General features: G+C 48.5%; 1 protein-coding gene across 1 annotated transcript in view; it reads left to right on the top strand.

Annotated features, from left to right (window-relative positions):
• LOC135904861 (ornithine decarboxylase 1-like) overlaps positions 1-18,319 on the top strand; it is a 37,440-nt gene that overhangs the window by 16,589 nt on the left and 2,532 nt on the right. The window contains exons 7-9 of the mRNA XM_065435844.2: positions 1,820-1,985; positions 17,578-17,731; positions 17,987-18,090. Coding sequence (XP_065291916.1) covers positions 1,820-1,985; positions 17,578-17,731; positions 17,987-18,090 — 424 coding nt within the window. The remainder of the gene's footprint in view (positions 1-1,819; positions 1,986-17,577; positions 17,732-17,986; positions 18,091-18,319) is intronic.

The raw sequence follows: 18,319 nt of genomic DNA, 5'->3' as shown, positions 1-18,319 counted from the left end.
ATTTTTTCCTCTTGTTTTTCCCTACGTGGAAAAACAAGAGGAAGTGGAAACAAGAGGAAGGAGGTCGTGGATTCGAGTTCCCTAAATAATTCTACATAAATTTACTGTACCGTGATTAACTTTGGCCTAATTAACACCGAAGGCATCGTGTTCGAGTCGCACCAAAGGACGTGATTTCGAGTGCCCTAATTAAATATATCTAAATTAGCTGTGCCTTAATTAATTTTGCCTAAATTAACACCAATGTCGTGGGTCCCAGTGTCTTAACTCACTCTATCTCAATTAAGTGTCTATTCATTAAGATCGCCCTAATTAACACCAAACATAGTAGGTTCGATCCCACCAGTAGTCGTAGGATCAACCATCAATGGTGGCACCATCAATGTTGGTGTCATTGTATTTTGGCGCCATAACGCCGGACATAACGCCGGACAGTCAAGTTTTCGATAATGCCGGACAACGGATTTTTCGACCCATGAGGTACTTAAGGCTTTCGCCTTAATAAAGATCTTTTTGTAAAGATAAACATTGCTTGTGACTTAGTCCCTCAATATAGAGTCGTCGTCTAAAGTATACGAACCACGGGAGAAAGTGCAGAATTAGCAAGCAGAGTTGTGTTCGAATTTAAAGTCTGTGCTATAAACGCCAATAGCATAATATTGTAGAGTTTTACTGGCTTCGGCCGCAAACTGCTCAGAAATTGAACGTCTTTTCAGGTACCACGGTTAGTAAACTTTTCACGCCGACTGCACATCCCACAGCACAAGTCTAGCGTGCGGGAAATATGTACTATGAAATACGTTTGCAACATCTAGCGCAGCCCACTGGTTCGCGACAACTCGGTTTAAGCAGTCACCCGATAGGCTGCATGGTCGCCTGCTACTCGTGCTTCTAGCTCTAAAACTGTCTTTCACTTCTCCCTTTTATCAACAATTGCCCAGAAGGCTAGGCGAAACTCGGCATTTGACAAGATACAGTGCGAAGGAGTTTCTTATCGACTCACATGACCTATCGTTCACTGCAGCGTCTGCCTCCCTAGCGCAGAGGGTAGCGCAACCAGCATTGGCTAACTTGTTTAAGTGAAAACTGTCCCAAACCAGAGCCCTACGCTAGATGGTGTAGACACGCGCTTGCTGCACACCACGCCCACACTCGAGATGTATATCTGCTGCCCAGCATACTCAGGAATTATGGACATCAAGCGGATCCCCATACCTGACCAATTAGCGAGCTCAGTAGCATTACGCCACAAACAATGCGACGCACGCCAGATTTGAACCAGCAAACTAAAGTTTGCCTTATGAGAGAAATCCGCTGCAGATTTCAAAACCGCTCGGCCATGTCACGAAAGAGGGTGTCCGTTCACGAGCAGGTTTAATACCTTTCCTTTTACCCTCGATTTTGCGACTGATATTAAAAATAATTTTGGGCCAACTTTTGGACGTGTCGAGGCGCGCTTCAGCCACGAGTTGGAGGCGGTGTGTAAAAACCCTCGAACAACCGAACTGACACCGTGGTTTCTTTGCTAATCGTGTTACCTGTGGAGCCAGTTTTCAAGATGTTTCCGGCTGATAAAAATGGTACGGTTAATACGTGATGTGTAGGCAGGCATGTAGAACAAATATGTTTCATGAAGACGTTAAGGTTGGTTGCCCGAGTGTGGAGTGAATTACAAAAAGTGACACTCTCCCACAGACACGACACATGTTTACAGCTTGCAGCCGGTAGGGCTTCTATTTGTTGGAATTCCTAATATCTGTTTCCTCTGCGCACTGTTCTGGAGGAGGCAACAAGATTAATTCACTCTTGTCACTTACAGGTTTGACATGGGCGTAATTGCCGGCACCGATGAAGCATTTTTACTAACACTTCGGAATGCTCGCGCAGTGTTTGACTTAGGACTACGGATGGGTTTCCCCATGACAGTACTCGACATTGGCGGCGGATTTCCTATAGCTTCCCAAAACAATCAAGAGTTCAAGCAGGTAGGAACGTTATCACTTATTTATTAGCAAGCAGGGCATCATTGTGCTACAGAGCAGTGACCTATATTTCTCAGGAAATCAAGGCAACATGGCGAATAGTATTGGAGATGCTAATATTGCTGTTAATTACTAGATATGATAATGTGCCACACTCTGGTTCATATTATTAAGGTGCCAGTGGAGCTGTTGCTACTTGCGGCATATAGAACTTCCAAATCTTGAGAAAGAAACTAAGCAAAATAATGACATCACTGAATATTGTACTTCCCAAGAGCGGTAAAACAACTTTCTATAGCTCAACAGAACGATATCTCCAGTGTCATATGAAGCCGTTGTATATATTTTTGAGTGTGTCAAGGGTGATGCGTAAGCGAAGTGAGAAGCTTGTGTTGGTTAATTAAACGCGTCGTGCAACATTATATCTTATAATTGCTCTTGGTGGGGGCAAGACACCGTAGTAACTTTTCAATAAATCAGCAGAGCCTTTAAAACACGCATTTAAGCAGTGAATTATATGTTACAATTGCCGCGGTAAGCAAATTACTGAAGCCGTCTGCTTTAAACTATGCATCCATATACGGAAGACCCTCTATGCTTCGGATCAGCCAATCATGATATATTTCCAGCGTCTGATATTAAAGTTGAGAGCGTCAGTGGTACGCGGCCGTGCTTTCGACACCGCCGTCGGCAGCTTAAGTGTAGTGGCTAGACGGTGAGGAAGGCACACGAGGCCTGCGAAAAAGTTTCACGGGAACTATAAACGCCTTTTTTTTCGTAGGAAATGCTCCGACGATGTAAGCAGGAGCGCAGCTCTCCGTCACGAGCTCTGCTTCGCTTGAATTTGAGTTGTGACATTGCATGATCACATAAGGCCGCTTTCTTTACGTTGGCTTTGTACTCGCAAAATACTTTGTGTGATGCCTTTATCCGTAGTGGCAATGACATAATGCCGAGAATCGATGGTATGGTAAATGCCGCAAACTGCTGGTCACCGCTGCATAGGCGCAGTCAGTCTACGCATGCGCATGCCTCCTTCGTCCTTCTCTCCGTCTCCCCTCCTCGCTTACCTTTCGTTGTGATAAAAGCCCAAGCCGGATAATAAACGCTGACTTTCTGCCCTGGCCACTCTGTAAATGAACTTCCGGGCGCGGGCCAGCCGCGGGTGGGTTGTAACAGTGGCGACGAGGATTCCAGCAAAGAACTAGGGCCAGCTGCTTCCTGAGTGCGGGCAAGCAACCACCCCACCCACAGTCATGAGCCACCGCCTCTCGCAATTCAACGACGAAACAGATAAGTTGCAAGCGTACGCCGTAAGAGTTGAGGCACATTTTGAAACGAAAGAGGTTACTGACGGTCTCGGGAAAAAAACCCTGTTGGTCACTGCGCTTGGGTGGAGAACGACTGAGGAGCTATGCGGCAGAGTCGCACCGCAGAAGCCAAACGCACTCGGCTACAATGCGGTCATAAAGGTGTTAAGCGAGTACTATGATCTACAGCCAATTGAAATTTCGGGAAGCTTCAAATTTTTCCACCAACACCAGCATAAAGGAGAGTCGGTGCACGCATTTATTATGGAAATAACGCGCTTAGAACATAACTGCAATTTCTGGTTCATTCTGGACAGGATGTGAAGGGACCTTGTCGCATGTGGGGTACGTTCAAGAAAGCTGCAAATGCAAGTGTTGGCAAAACATTATTTGACATTAGAACAAGCTGATGCATTTTCGTTGGCAGCAGAAAGTGCACATTTCGATGCGCAGAACATAAATCAGGAAAAGGGCCAGGCGAAAGTATTCGCAGTGAAGGAGCAACGTTGGGTGACACGACGACAGAATAAACAGGACGGGTGAAAGCCATGCGAGTGCTGTGGGAAGCGTAATCATGCACGCTCGCCCTGTTTAATGCGCGGGAGGCACTGTTATAACTGAGGAAAACAAGGGCACTTGGCATGATTGGGCCCAAAGATCGACAACGCGCTGAATGTGACAGCACAAACCATGTCGCAACTATGGTCTACCCGCAGGGGCGTCTGCGTCAGCAGGGGTTTGGTGTGTTGCGACACCACGTACCCGAGCACACGAGGGTTGGACCCTCCCGCATTTAACCGCGCGTGGCTTAGCCGTGTCTGGGGAAAGGGGGATCGTGGGGGTTGAGCTGATGCTGGGTGTTTGGACCTTTAAGGCCCCCCGGCGGAGGCAACACACCCCTTTGGCCTCTGCTTCACATAGACGGCCCCCGCGGACTGATCCACCCGTGGGAAATCGGTAGTTGCCTTTTCCTGTCTCTCTCTCCCTACAACCTTCGTCTTTTCCTTACTTTCCACCTTTCCTGTCTCCTCATGTCTTTATTACTTCCGACCTTCCTGGCAGCAAGAGTTAACCTTGTGTGAGTAGCCAAACTTGGTTATGTCATATTGGGTTATAGTGGCAACGTACAGCTGGCGTTGGCAGGCCCTGTTTTTCAGGCTCTGCAGCGTCCCCTTGTTGGACTCCATGGTGGGTGGCTAGCGTTGCTGCCGAAAACTACACGTCCACATATGGCTACTTCCTTCCCTCCACTGTCTGATCGCCCTCAGAAGAGAGGGCGCACCGATGAAGTGTTCCAGTTTTTTGACCGCCAAAAAGAATCCTTCCCGCGTTTCCATGTTATTCATTCTGCAAAACCAGATAAACCAGTAAGAACTATCTCACCCTTCTTTTTTCCAAGTCATTGAGTGAAGTCTTTGGTCCTGGTTATAAGCCATCGAGGATGGCAAGCGGTGATCTTCTCTTGGAGCTCCGCGATCAAAAACAGTATGAAAATCTAACAGAACTAGAGTCATTTGGGGAAACCCAAATAATTATAACCCCGCACCACACGATGAACACCACCCGTGGTGTTGTCTCTGACGATGACATGATGGAGCTCACTGATGCTGAACTCTTGGAGGGCTTCAGTGACCAGAATGTTATCAATGTTAAACGAATTAAGATGAGGCGAGATGGAAAAGAGATCAAAACGAAACACCTGATACTCACCTTCGGCTCAAGTGTCCTTCCCGAGTCCATCGAGGCCGGTGATATTAAACTTCGTGTTCGGCCATACGTTCCCAATCCTCTCAGATGCTTTAAGTGCCAACGTTTCGGCCGTAGTTCACAGAACTGTCGAGGCCGGCTGACTTGTGCCAAGTGCAATCACAAAGAACATTCCTCTGAAACATGCCAGAACACTCCACATTGTGTCAACTGTGATCGTGAGCATGCCGCGTACTCGCGGTCCTGCCCGTCCTGGAAAAGAGAAACAGAGATTGTGACAATCAAAGTAAAAAAAAGATATCTTTCAAGCAGGCAGGGAGGCGGGTGTCATACCTGTCTAAGAGCAGCTTTGCCGATGTGGCGCGTAGGGGGGCAGCGCCACCACGGCCTCCGGTGGCTGTCCGACCCACAAACAGTGAGTGGGCAGTTACGCCATCTGCCCCCACGGCGGTTGCAGCAAGCGCTGCTCCGTCAACCGAGGAGAAGGGACCATCGACCCCGAAGGTGGGCGTAGCCGAGGCTGCCTCAACTTCCCAGGTCCCTTCCAGCGCTGGCAACGGCCGGCGCAGCCAAATCCTCCAGGGAGCCCCATCGACCTCCGGGCTGGTGGGCGCAGGGGTCTTGCCCTCCAAGGCGGGACCCTCGCTGGTAACTTCCCGCTCGCAAGAGCACGTGTCCGGCACCTCACAAGAGGCAATGGACACTACACCCATCCTCAAGGCACACCAAGCGCCTAAGGAGCGGCGAGGCTCCCTCGAATGCTCCAGAAAGGGCAAAACCCCGACTGCAGGGCCTCGAAAGGGCTCTGTAGTCTAAGGCATAACTTCCGTTTTTGTACACACAGCACTAATTTACTTTAAATATGGATACACAAATTATTCAATGGAACATCAGAGGTCTCCTTAGACACCTTGATGATTTGCAAGAACTCATCCACCAACACAATCCAAAAATGCTGTGTTTACAGGAAACACACTTAAAACCAAAACACACAAATTTTCTTTGACAGCACGTTACTTTTCGCAAAGATCTCGATGATGCTATCGCATCATCGGGTGGTGTTGCCATTGTAATTCAGAAAAGCATAGCGTGTTAACGCTTACAGCTACGAACGGCCCTCGAAGCAGTGGCGGTTCGAGTTGTCCTGCTAAAGAAACTCATCACTATTTGTTCGCTTTACAGACCCCCACATTACAAATTAAACAAACCTCAATTTCAGTCCTCCATAGATGAATTGCCAGAACCTTATGTTGTTCTTGGCGATTTCAATGCACACAGCACCTTGTGGGGAGACTCTCGTATTGATGCGCGAGGTCGTCTCGTTGAACAGCTCCTTTTTTCTTCTGGAGCGTGCCTTCTAAATAAGAAAGACATACATATTACTCTTTTGCAAACAGATCCTTTTCGTCAATAGATCTTAGTATAGTTTCCGCGTCTACACTGCCCTAACTCAAATGGGAAGTTACGAGCAATCCTTACGGGAGCGATCACTTCCCCGTACTGCTAAGAACATCTAAAGAAAATGAATGTCCCCCACAAGCTCCTAGGTGGAAGATAGACACAGCTGACTGGGAGAAATTTCGAACTCTATCTAGCATCTCATGGGCTGATATGTCTTCTCTAGAAATCGGTGCTGCTGTGGAGTACTTCACAGACTTCATAATAGATGGCGCATCTAAATGCATACGCGAAGTAAGTGGCTCGGCATGCAAACGGCATGTCCCGTGGTGGAACGATGAATGCAGAATCGTACGTAGGAATCAGAACAAAGCGTGGGGGTTGCTACGCGCTTCGCCCACTGCAGAGAATCTTGTTAACTTCAAGAAAGTCAAGTCTCAAGGCAGGAGAACCCGCCGACAGGCTAGAAGAAAATGTTGGGAGAAGTTTTGATCGAGTATAAACTCGTATACAGATGAGGCCAAAGTCTGGAACAGGGTAAATAGAATTAGAGGGCGACAACCATATTCACTCCCTGTGGTAAATACACAGGGCGATACACTGCAAGATCAGGCAGACTCACTTGGGGAGCACTTTGAGAGCGTGTCAAGTCCAATAAATTATTCAAAATCCTTTCTCAAAAACAAACAAATAGAAGAATGTAAGCCACTCATAAGAAAATGTCGAAAGAATGAACCATACAACTGTCCTTTTAGTATTGCTGAGTTCAGAGCTGCCTTGAGATCATGCAAGAGCTCCGCACCAGGTTCTGACAGAATCATGTATGAAATGATCGAAAACCTACACAATGACACCCAAGTTACACTACTCACAATTTTCAACACTATTTTGGCTGCAGGATACTTTCCAACTGCATGGAAAGAAGCAATTGTGGTCCCTGTTTTGAAGCAGGGGAAAGACCCATCCATGGCGGCAAGCTATCGCCCGATAGCTATTACAAGCTGCCTGTGTAAGGTTTTTGAAAAAATGATTATTCGCAGACTCATACAGTTCCTTGAACTCAATAATATACTTGATCCCTATCAGTGTAGCTTCAGAGAAGGCCGGTCGACAACAGATCACCTTGTACGCATTGAAGGATATATTCGGGACGCATTTCTACATAAGCAGTTTTTCATGTCAATATTCCTTGACATGGAGAAGGCATATGACAAAACATGGCACTACGGCATCTTGCGAGACTTGTCGGAAATGGGCATCTGTGGCAATATGCTGAAAATAATTGAAAGCTATTTGTTGAATCACATCTTCCGAGTGAAAATCGGCAACGTATTGTCGCGACCTTTCACACAAGAAACAGGTGTACCACAGGGAGGCGTGCTGAGTTGTACGCTCTTCATCGTGAAGATGAGCACGCTTCGCGCTTCATTACCACCGGCCATCTTTTACTCTGTCTACGTGGACGACATTCAGATAGCTTTCAAATCCTGTAACCTCGCAGTGTGCGAGAGACACGTACAGCATGGCCTGAACAAAGTCTCAATATGGGCAGACAAGAATAGATTTAAGATCAATCCTAACAAAAGCTCTTGCGTTCTTTTTACAAGAAAGAGAGGAATGATCCCAGGCCCTTGCTTAGAACTGGGTGGACAACAAATACCTGTAAACAAAGAGCACAAATTTCTAGGTGTTATACTTGACTACAGACTCACTTTCGTCACCCACATTAAACATTTAAAGAAAAATGTCTAAAAACAATGAACCTAATCAAACTTCTATCCCATACTACGTGGGGTAGTGACAGGAAGTGTTTATTTAAACTCTATAAAAGCCTTATTCGTTCACGACTAGACTATGGTGCCATGATTTATCACTCTGCCGCCCCGAGCCGGCTAAATATGCTAGACCCAGTCCACCATCTAGGAATCCGACTGGCCACTGGCGCTTTCAGAACGAGTCTCATACACAGCTTATATGCAGAATCGAATGGGTGCTCACTTCATCTCCAGAGAGCACACATCAGCCAAACATACTTTCTGAAAGTCCACTCTAATCCTCAACATCCGTGTTATACTATCGTTAACGACATGACATATGCTACACTCTTTCATAATCGTCCCTCCGTAAGACAGCCTTTCTCGCTATGTGTGAGGGAGCTTAGTCATGAAATGCATGTCCCACTCCTCGAGCTTCGCCTATTGCATCCAGCCAAGCTGCTACCTCCTTGGGAGTGGCAGCTGATACAATGCGATATATCTTTCATGCAAGTTACATAACACGCTCCAGAGATTGAAATCCAAATGCATTTCTGGGAACTCCAGCACAAATACTCCTGCACGGAGTTCTACACAGACGCATCGAAGTCACACGACGGGGTGTCCTATGCAGCCGTCGGTCCATCCTTCTCGGAATCCGACGTACTGCATCCGGAAACTAGTACCTTTACGGCTGAGGCCTATGCACTGCTGTCGGCCGTAAAGCATATAAATAAATCACAACTCCAGAAATCAGTTATATATACGGACTCCCTCAGTGTTGTGAAAGCCTTGATGTCTTTCTGTAATCACAAAAATCCAGTATTTCATGAACTCTACTCCGCACTGTGTAAAGCATACATATCTAATCAACATGTGATTATATGCTGGGTGCCTGGACATAGGGGCATCGAGGGAAACGTTCTAGCCGACCATATGGCCACATCAACTTCATTTCATGCAGTTAATCCTACTGCTTCAGTCCCTGTCACAGACCTGAAGCCTTTCTTAAGAAGGAAACTACGAAACCACTGGCAACGCATGTGGGACGAAGAAATAAATAATAAACTGCATGTAATAAAGCCACAATTAGGTTTCTGGCCTCCTGTAACAAAATCCCGCCGGACAGATGTCCTATTCTGCCGTCTAAGAATAGGACACACTTTTGGCACACATAACTATTTACTCACGGGAAACGAGCCTCCAACCTGTGGTAGATGCGGGGAGAGGCTGACCGTCCTCCACGTCCTACTGGAGTGTCGGGAAGCCGAATCTGAAAGAAAGAAACATTTTCTCTTAGCATACCGGCAGCACATCCCCCTTCATCCTGTTATGTTACTTGGTCCATAACCACTCTTTGACACCAACGCCGTCCTAGGTTTTTTGAAAGATGTTGTATTGCATGTTATTAGCCCCACACGTTCGTAACGCTTCCTTTCTTCAGAGGATGGCACTGTAATAATTATATTGAATAGCACATGCCTCCAGGCCCTTGTGGTTCAAGGGCTCTGGCGAGGCAGTAGTGCTGTAAGCAATTTAACATCTCGCATATTTTAAACAATGCATCATTCTTCTACGATGGATTTTGATGTTCATAGTATTCGTCATTAGTGATCGCCATAATTTTATAGCACGTAGATTTTACGCACTTTACAGGAACTATTTTGAGGCCACTTTACAGCCAAGTCACATCTTCCATGATACATCGTTAACACTACCAATTGTCATGGCGCTCTTTGGCCAAACCTGGCCCTTGCGCCATAAAACACCACACATCATCATCATCAACTATGGTCTGTCACTTCAAGGGATTCAATGCTGGCACCGATTCAGGAAACGTTCACTTGGAACGATGTAAAGCTGAAGATGGATGTAAACACCGGCTCACCCGTATGTGTCATTCCTAGAGCAACCTACAAAGCCCACCATCATCAATGGCCCAAGCTGCAGGAACCGAAGATAAAGCTGGCGTGCTATTTGGGGAAGCTGTCAGTGCGCGGAGTACTGTCCATGCGTGTCTGCCATAAGTCAGTGGAGGTTGATTGTAACCTGATTGTAACCTGATGATGACTGCGAAGGTCCTCTCTTGTGCTGTCGTGATTTGTTGCTGAAATTACAAGAGAAGGGCGCAGCGGTACTACACGTAGCGGTGCCACCACTAGAGTCAAGCCCAGGGTAGCCGTCAGTGCATGCGGTGATGGATCACTACGTCGACCTGTGTACGGATGGCGTAGGACTCATGAAAGGCCCACCGGTCTACCTTCACATTAAGCCTGAAGCCACACCAAAGTTTTTCAAGGTAAGAAAATACCATATGCTCTTCTTGATAAGGTTTCAGGGGCATTAAATCGACACGTGGGAGCCGGGATTATATCCGCAGTGACCCACTCGGAGTGGGCCACACCGATTGTTCCACTTTTAAAGAAAGATTGTACAGTTCGCAATTCTGGTGAGTTCAAGATTACATTGAACTTGGTATTGACGCAAGGATTCCCGATCACCAGAAATCAGCTGCCCACTACAGGCACCGATCGCCACAGAGAAGACGACGAAGGGCGCAGTTGTGCCCCGGGGTTTTTAGGGTGTCGGCCATCATTAAAGGAAGGCTGTTCTGTTTCGGCGAGCCCGTCTTAGTTATCTGCGCGGCATGTTACTGGTGGAGGTGCTGGGTTCATGCTTCCATTGCCGGAGACGCAGTATGCCACTGACACGTCTTCTGTGAGTAGTCCGGGAGAGATTACTGCTGTGCACGCACGCACCAGTCACCTTCGGCAAGGGCTCCAACCTGAGCATGGTCTTTTGCCCGAGCGTATCCGGACGATGAACCCGAGCCCCCCACCTTCTGTTGCAGCTGTTGTGCCAGCGCAGTTTATCCTTAACCAGCCGCAGGCTGCGACTGTATTCCACGGAGATGCTACTGAAGATGTGGAAGATTGGCTAGACCATTTCGAGCGGATGGAACGAAGACCGCAAGCTGCGCAACATGTACTTCGCGCTCCAAGACTCTGCGAGGACGTGGTTTCGTAACCTTTAAACGGCATCGTCTTCGTGGGACAAATTTCGACGACAGCTGGGCATTACATGCTCCAACATGGACATGAAAGCGAGAGTGGAGTTGGCAATACAGGCAAGATTCCAAGCCCCGAACGAGAGCGTCACCATTTATACTGAAGACATGACTCGTCTTTTCAGACGTGCGGATGCCTCAAACGCCGAAGACAAGAAGGTACGATATCTGATGCGAGGCGTGAAGCAAGAGATTTTTACTGGGCTTATTCGAAATCCGCCCACTACACTTGCGGACTTCCTTGCTGAAGCGACAGCAATGGAAAGCGCCCTTCCACAGCGTGACAGACAATACGACCGCAACATGATGGAACTTTGGAACAACCCCCCTACCATGATTTTGGGAAAGCATTTCGAGGACCTGCGTGAAGTGATCAGGGCTGTGGTACGAGAAGAGTTCCAGAAACTGCAGATAACTGACGCGCCGACAGAACGAATTTCTGTGGCAGAGATAGTGCGCGACGAGATAAGGCAAGTCATACATGCTCCTGAACGCTACGAGGTACCACAAGGGCGGGGGCCAGTCCGAATGACTTATGCGGTCGTGATACGACGACCGTCGCTGTACGGCCCCTCAAATGTCATTCGCCCCACCGAACAAACGAAAGTAGCACTCAGGCGTCGCAGTCCACCATCCACCGAGGAGTGGATGGTGGACATTCCGTTAATGCTCGAGCAAAACATCTGCATTGTACACGGCCTCATCCAGCTTCAGAACGGACACTCATTAGTCCTTCTGACCAACTTCAGCAATGACTATCAGCACTTACCGCAAGGCACCGCTGTCGCTTTCCTCCATGAAATTGCTGCCCTCGCGGATGTCGCCTCGCTCGACACTGCTTCGCTTATTTCATTGGAAGTGGTCAACCTGAGCGATCGCATTCAGATTTACTCCGGCTTATCGGAAGGACAGAAACAGCAACTACTCGACCTTGTCAATGACTTCTCTGCCTGCTTCTCTACCGAGTCTAAAGTACGGCGCACCTACATTGCGAAACATCATATTCCTATGGACAAGTCAGCACGCCCCGTTCGTCAACATTCGTATCGCGTTTCGCCTACGGAAAGGGACGTGATTAAGCGCCACGTTTAAGAGATGATCAATGATGACGTGATTCAGCCGTCCGTAAGTCCACGGGCGTCCCCCGTCGTGCTGGTTAAAAAGAAGGACAATGCACTACGCTTCTGTGTAGGCTATCGACGTCTTAACCGTGTCACCAAACTCGAATTTTATCCCCGGCCACGGATCGATAACGCTCTGGACCATCAACGCCACGCCCAATTCTTCACCTCTTTGGATATTAAGTCAGGGTACTGGCAGAATGAAGTAGATGAGCGCGACCGCGAAAAAGAGCATTTGTGACGCCTGATTTGTGACGCCTGATGAGCTTAAAGTCCTCCATTCGGCCTGTCTTCCGCACCTGCTACATTTCAGTGGACAATGGACACTGTTCTTTCTGGACTGAAATGGCAGACGTGCTTAGTCTACTTAGACGATGTTGTGGTGTTTTCGAGGACGTTTGATGAACATCTAGAACCACTCAAGCACCTACTCATCGTCATCAGCAAAGCAAATGGGACACTCAAGCCTAAGAAATGTCATTTTGGATTTCAGGAGCTCAAGTTTCTCGGACACGTAGTCAGCCACCGTGGTGTTCGGCCTCACCCCAAGAAGTTAGCTGCCGTCGCAGAGTTCAACTGACAAGAAGGCAGTTCAACGCTTCTTAGGTCTCTGTACTCACTATCGTCGTTTTGTTGAAGGAATTTCAAGGATCGCTGAACCATTAACGAGATTAACATGCCAAGATGTACCCTTCCAGTGGACGGACGAGCAACAAGCAGCATTTACAGAATTGCGGGAGCGACTGCAAACAGCCCCCGTACTCACGCATTTCGATGAGAAGGCTGACACAGAAATCCACACAGAGGCCAGCAACGTGGGGTTGGGTGCCATATTCGTCTAGTGGAAAGACGGCGCCGAACGTGTAGTGGCCTATGCAAGCCGTAGTCACACTAAGGCGGAGGTCAACTATTCCACGACTGAAAAGGAGTGTTTCGCCATCGTTTGGGCCATCGGCAAGTTCCGACCCTACCTGTACGGCAGACCTTTTCGAGTAGTAAGTGACCAACCACTCACTGTTCTGGCTTGCGAGTCTTAGGGACCCTTCAGGCCGCCTAGCTCGTTGGAGCCTCCGCCTTCAGTAGTACTACGTCACAGTGGTTTATCGATCCGGACAGAAGCACTGCGAAGCCGACTGCCTCACGTGCACCTATAGCTTTGAAGCCAAGTGATTTAAAGCAAGACATCCAGTTTCTTGGTGTAGTAGACACTGTCGAGATGGCTGACCTCCAACGTGTAGACAGTACAATGCTTCCCCTCATCCTGTACCTCGACCTTGTTGTACCACGACCCATGTCACAAGGGCTGACTTCTTACTGCCTCCGCAACAACGTTCTCTACAAAAAGAACTTCGAAAACAGCCAAGAAACGTTCCTTCTCGTCATCCCAGTTTCACTGCGCGAAGAAGTGTTTCAAGCGTGTCATGACGACCCATGTGCCGGTCACTTAGGCTTCGCCAGGAGGTTAGCGCGCATACGCCTGAAGTAATACTGGCCACCGCTGTTCTCATCCGTTCAGCGCTACGTGAGGAGCTGCCGTGATTGTCAACGGCGCAAGGTTCCACCTTTGAAACCTGCTGGTCTTCTGAAACCCCTGGACCCTCCTTCAGCACCGTTTCAACAGGTTGGAACGAACCTTCTCGGTCCATTCCCTACGTCGTCCACAGGCAACAAATGGATAGTCGTCGCAATGGATTACCTAACGCGGTACGCAGAAACAAAAGCTATACCCCGCGGAACATCTACAGAAGTCGCCATGTTTTGTCCATGACATCGTATTACGTCATGCGGCCCTTTCCGTCTTAATAACCGATCGAGGGACTGCATTTACTGCTGACTTAATACAGGAGATTATCACACTGACCCACACCAATTATCAGAAAACTATGGCCTATTGCCCACAAACTAATGGACTTACGGAGGGCCTCGATAGAACTATCGCCGATACGATCTCGACGTACTTTGACGTAGAGCAATGGGACCAAATTTCACCGTACGTGACATTCGCACACAATACGGCTGTTCAGGAAACCACCTGATTCACACCACTTTGACTAGTTTATGGGCGCTGCGTAAGAACACATTTCGACGCCATACTCCTGGTCAACAACGAAAAAAAGCAACAGTGCTGACGACATTGTCCAGAAGGCCGAAGAAGCTCTACATCTTGCTCGCAACCGCATCCGCCTCCAGCAGAGTACAGGCGCCCGCCATTACAACAGTGGCCGAAGGAACATCCAGTACGAATCCGGCGATTACGTTTGGGTCTGGACACCCATTCGTCATCAGGGGCTGTCGGAAAAATGACTGCCTAGGTACTTTGGCCCGTACAAGATCATCAGGTGACTCAGCAACCTTAACTACGAGGTAGTCCCTCAGAATACTATTACAAGCTCGAGCCGATTATGGCCACGAGCCGAGATTGTCCGCGTAGTACGTACTATGCCCACGAAGACTTGTACGTCTCAGACTTTCTCCTGCGCCCTCTGTAGCCCTCCGATCAGCGACCGAGACGGCCGCTTTTCACGTGGGGAGCAATGACGCGAAATAAGCTGCCATCTACCGAGTCCCAATCGCCAAAAATCAGCTGCCCACTACAGACACCGATCGAAAGAGAGAAGACGACGAAGGGCGTAGTTGTGCACCGGGGTTTTTTGGGTGTCGGCCATCATTAAAAGAAGGCTGTTCTGCTTCGGCGAGCCCGTCTTAGTTATCTTCGTGGCAGTATGCGAGCTGGAACAACACCTGCTGCCTCTTATCGAGGATATTTTTGCACAGTTAGGTTGGGGAGAGTGGTTCAGCATTTTGGATTTGCGCGACGCCTACAACCAGATTTCGTTGGACGAAGAGTCTCGCAAATTGGCCGTGATAAACACCCACAAAGGACTCTTTTGCTTCAACCGCCACCCACTTGGTATTGCTTTAGCACCAGCGATATTTCAAAGGCGGATTGAATCAATCCTTCAAGGCTTGCCTGGAGTACAGGCGTATCTAGATGACGTACTCATAGCGGAAGAGGGTGACAGCCACAATCGAAATCTGATGACTGTGCTCCAGTGCTTTCGTGAACATGGCATTAAGCTTCGGGCTGAAAAGTGCCCCGTCAGCGAGCCGTCTGTTACATATCTAAGCCACCGTATCGACGCGAACGGACTGAATCCCATGGAAAAGCATATGGATGGTATCAGACTAGCCGCTTCCCCCCACACGTCAGCGAGTTTAGCCCATTTCTGGGCATGGTAACATTTTACAACTTTATGCCCGACTTGTCCACTATTCTGGCACCGTTGTACAAATTGCTAGAAAAGCGTGCTAAGTGGACGTGGAGCACCAAGGAAAGCCTTCATCCAGGTGAAGAATGCGTTATGCACGGCACCAGTCCTGACGCATTTCCATCTGAACCGTGAGCTTTACTTGGAGTGTGATGCGTCCCCCTATGGAGTTGGGACAGCACTTTTTCATCACATTGGAGGCGAGAAGCGCCCGGTGGGGTTTCGATCGAGAACACTGACAACGGCCGAAAGAAAGTACTCCCAGATCGAGCGCGAAGCATTGGCCTTAATATTTGGTGTTACTCGGTTGCGGGACTACCTTTCGGGGTCAGAGTTCATTCTTGTTACGGATCACCAGCCGCTGCTGGGTCCAAAGATGGGCCTTACTGCTTGGTGCAAATAAGTATAAATTGCAGTACAATCCCGGTAAATTTATGCTCAATGCAGATGCATTGGGGCGGTTACCACAATCTTCTGCACAGGGGCTGCAGGACGCCGAGGATACGGCTGAGTACGTCCTTGTCATGGACCAGTTGGACAAGCCTGCGGTGCCAATGGAAGAACTACTGAAGGCACAGAGAGTCGAGAGTACCAAAAAAAGGCAACACGAGCTGTCCGTACAACAGAACTTGCTTCATCGTGTTGTGGTTCCGGCGGAAGTCAGGAATAAGCTACTGAAGTTAATACACGGGGCTCACTAATGGCAATGAAGGCAATTGCATGGTGAAAATTTTGGTGGCCTGGCTTGGACCACGATATTGAGCGCTTAGCCGCTGTGTGCAACAATTGCGTACAGGCGTTGCCCATGCCACCCTCGCAAGCACCTATCAGCTGGCCAGAGACGCAGGAAGGATGGTCGCGACTGCATGTCGACTTTGCAGAACCAATCCAAAACAATATGGTGCTTGTCGTCATGGACTCTCACAGTAAATGGATTGAGGCCATTCCGTTGTCTCACGCGACCTCCCGCAGCACAGTTGACACCCTGCGAACGCTGTTCAGTACGTTCAGTCTGCCACACACAATAGTGTCAGATAATGGCACGCCATTCACTGGGTGGGAGTTTCATGAGTTCTTAAAGCGAAATTGGTTAGTTCACGTTCAGGCACCCCCCTACCAGCCGCAGAGTAATGGACTGGTGGAACGTGCTGCGGGAACTATCAAAGACGGACTAAAGAAGTGTGCGGACGCAGACTTGTCGAAGACGCTGGCCACGACCCTGTGTCGCTACAGAAACACACCGCTCCCATAAGGACGCTTACCATCGGAACTGTTATTGGGATACAGACAACGCACATCTGTTTTCCTCCCAGGAGACGGTCAACACGAGAGGTCCAGTCAGCTGACAACGGCAGCTGGAACTTCGCCTTTGGAGATCCTTTTTACCTTTGCAATTCCGCCACGGTGAAAAATGGACCCCTCGCAAGGTCCGGTCAACCATGGTGGCACGCCTCGTGTCTGTAGACCCGGAGAACGAGCTTGTTCACCGCCACACGGACCTGCTCGGGTGGAGGAGCATCGAAGAAACCTTGGCTTCAGAGACTCGCGATAGACCCCAGATAAGCCCGGACCCGCCAGTACAAGACCTCGAAACTCCAGCGGTCATGCCACCAGCTCACCTGACCGCCCGCTTCCCGAATTACAACATACCACACGTATCAAGCCAGTGGAGCGTTATGGAGTCTAAGGAAGGAGGAATGCCACAAAATGCTGATCGCCGCTGCACAGGCGCCGTCAGTCTACTCATGCGCGCGCCTCCTTCGTCCTTCTCTCCCTCTCTCCCCTCACTTAGCTTTCGTTCTGATAAAAGCCCAAGCCGGACAATAAACGCTGACTTTGTGCACTGGCCACTCGGTACGTGTACTTCCGGGTGCTGCCCCGCCGCGGGGCGGGTTGTAGTAATAAACAACTTAATTCAATGCGGTGTTTCCGGTGATTTTTTTTGTCTAATTCCCTTTGATCTTTGAAGGTGTGCCACCTGGTTAGCTCTGCACTTAAGACATACTTTCCTTCGTCATCGGGAACGACAGTGATTGCTGAGCCAGGACAATTTCTGGTGGCCTCATCCTACACTCTTGCGGCCAAGGTTGTGGGAAAGAGAACCAAAGAAAGCTTTCTGGATGGTATGTTCCCTAGTCTCCGTTTGCATCCTAGTCTCATCATTCTGGTCGCTGTTTGCATGAGCATGACTGCCATAACTTCTATAGATGCACCGGCCCATTGTGTACATCGTTCGGTGATTATGTCATTTAGAGATTACTGACCGTAACAATGAAGATGTTAGAAATCTATATAGCCGGATGGTCGAGTGCAATAAGATTGTAGAACTTATTGGAGAGAATTCGATACATATTGCGGGATTCATTATTGTATTTCAGGTAAATGCAAATTCTACAAAGAGGTTTTTATCAACGAAAGCAAGTACAACAGCATCCCCAGACACGCAGGCGAAGCAAGAGGAATAAGTATTCGGCCGTTATTGGTGAGTTTGACGCTAATCAACCTTTAGATTTCGAAGTTAACGGTTGAGTTGCGATAATGAATACTGAAGTCCAATCCGAAGCTAAATTGTAGCGTAAATGCTCACTTCAATTCTTACGCTGCTCAAACAGAGGTGCTATTCTTGTAGGGATATTTCAGTTACTATTACAAATTGGAAGTACCTGCAGTAGTCGGGACATTTCGCTGCTGTCAGACTCCGACTTGTATTC

The sequence above is a fragment of the Dermacentor albipictus genome, chromosome 1, assembly GCF_038994185.2.
Source record: "Dermacentor albipictus isolate Rhodes 1998 colony chromosome 1, USDA_Dalb.pri_finalv2, whole genome shotgun sequence".
NCBI lineage: Eukaryota > Metazoa > Arthropoda > Arachnida > Ixodida > Ixodidae > Dermacentor > Dermacentor albipictus.
Note: the sequence above shows the minus strand (reverse complement) of the source record. Positions and strands in the feature narration are given on the sequence as shown.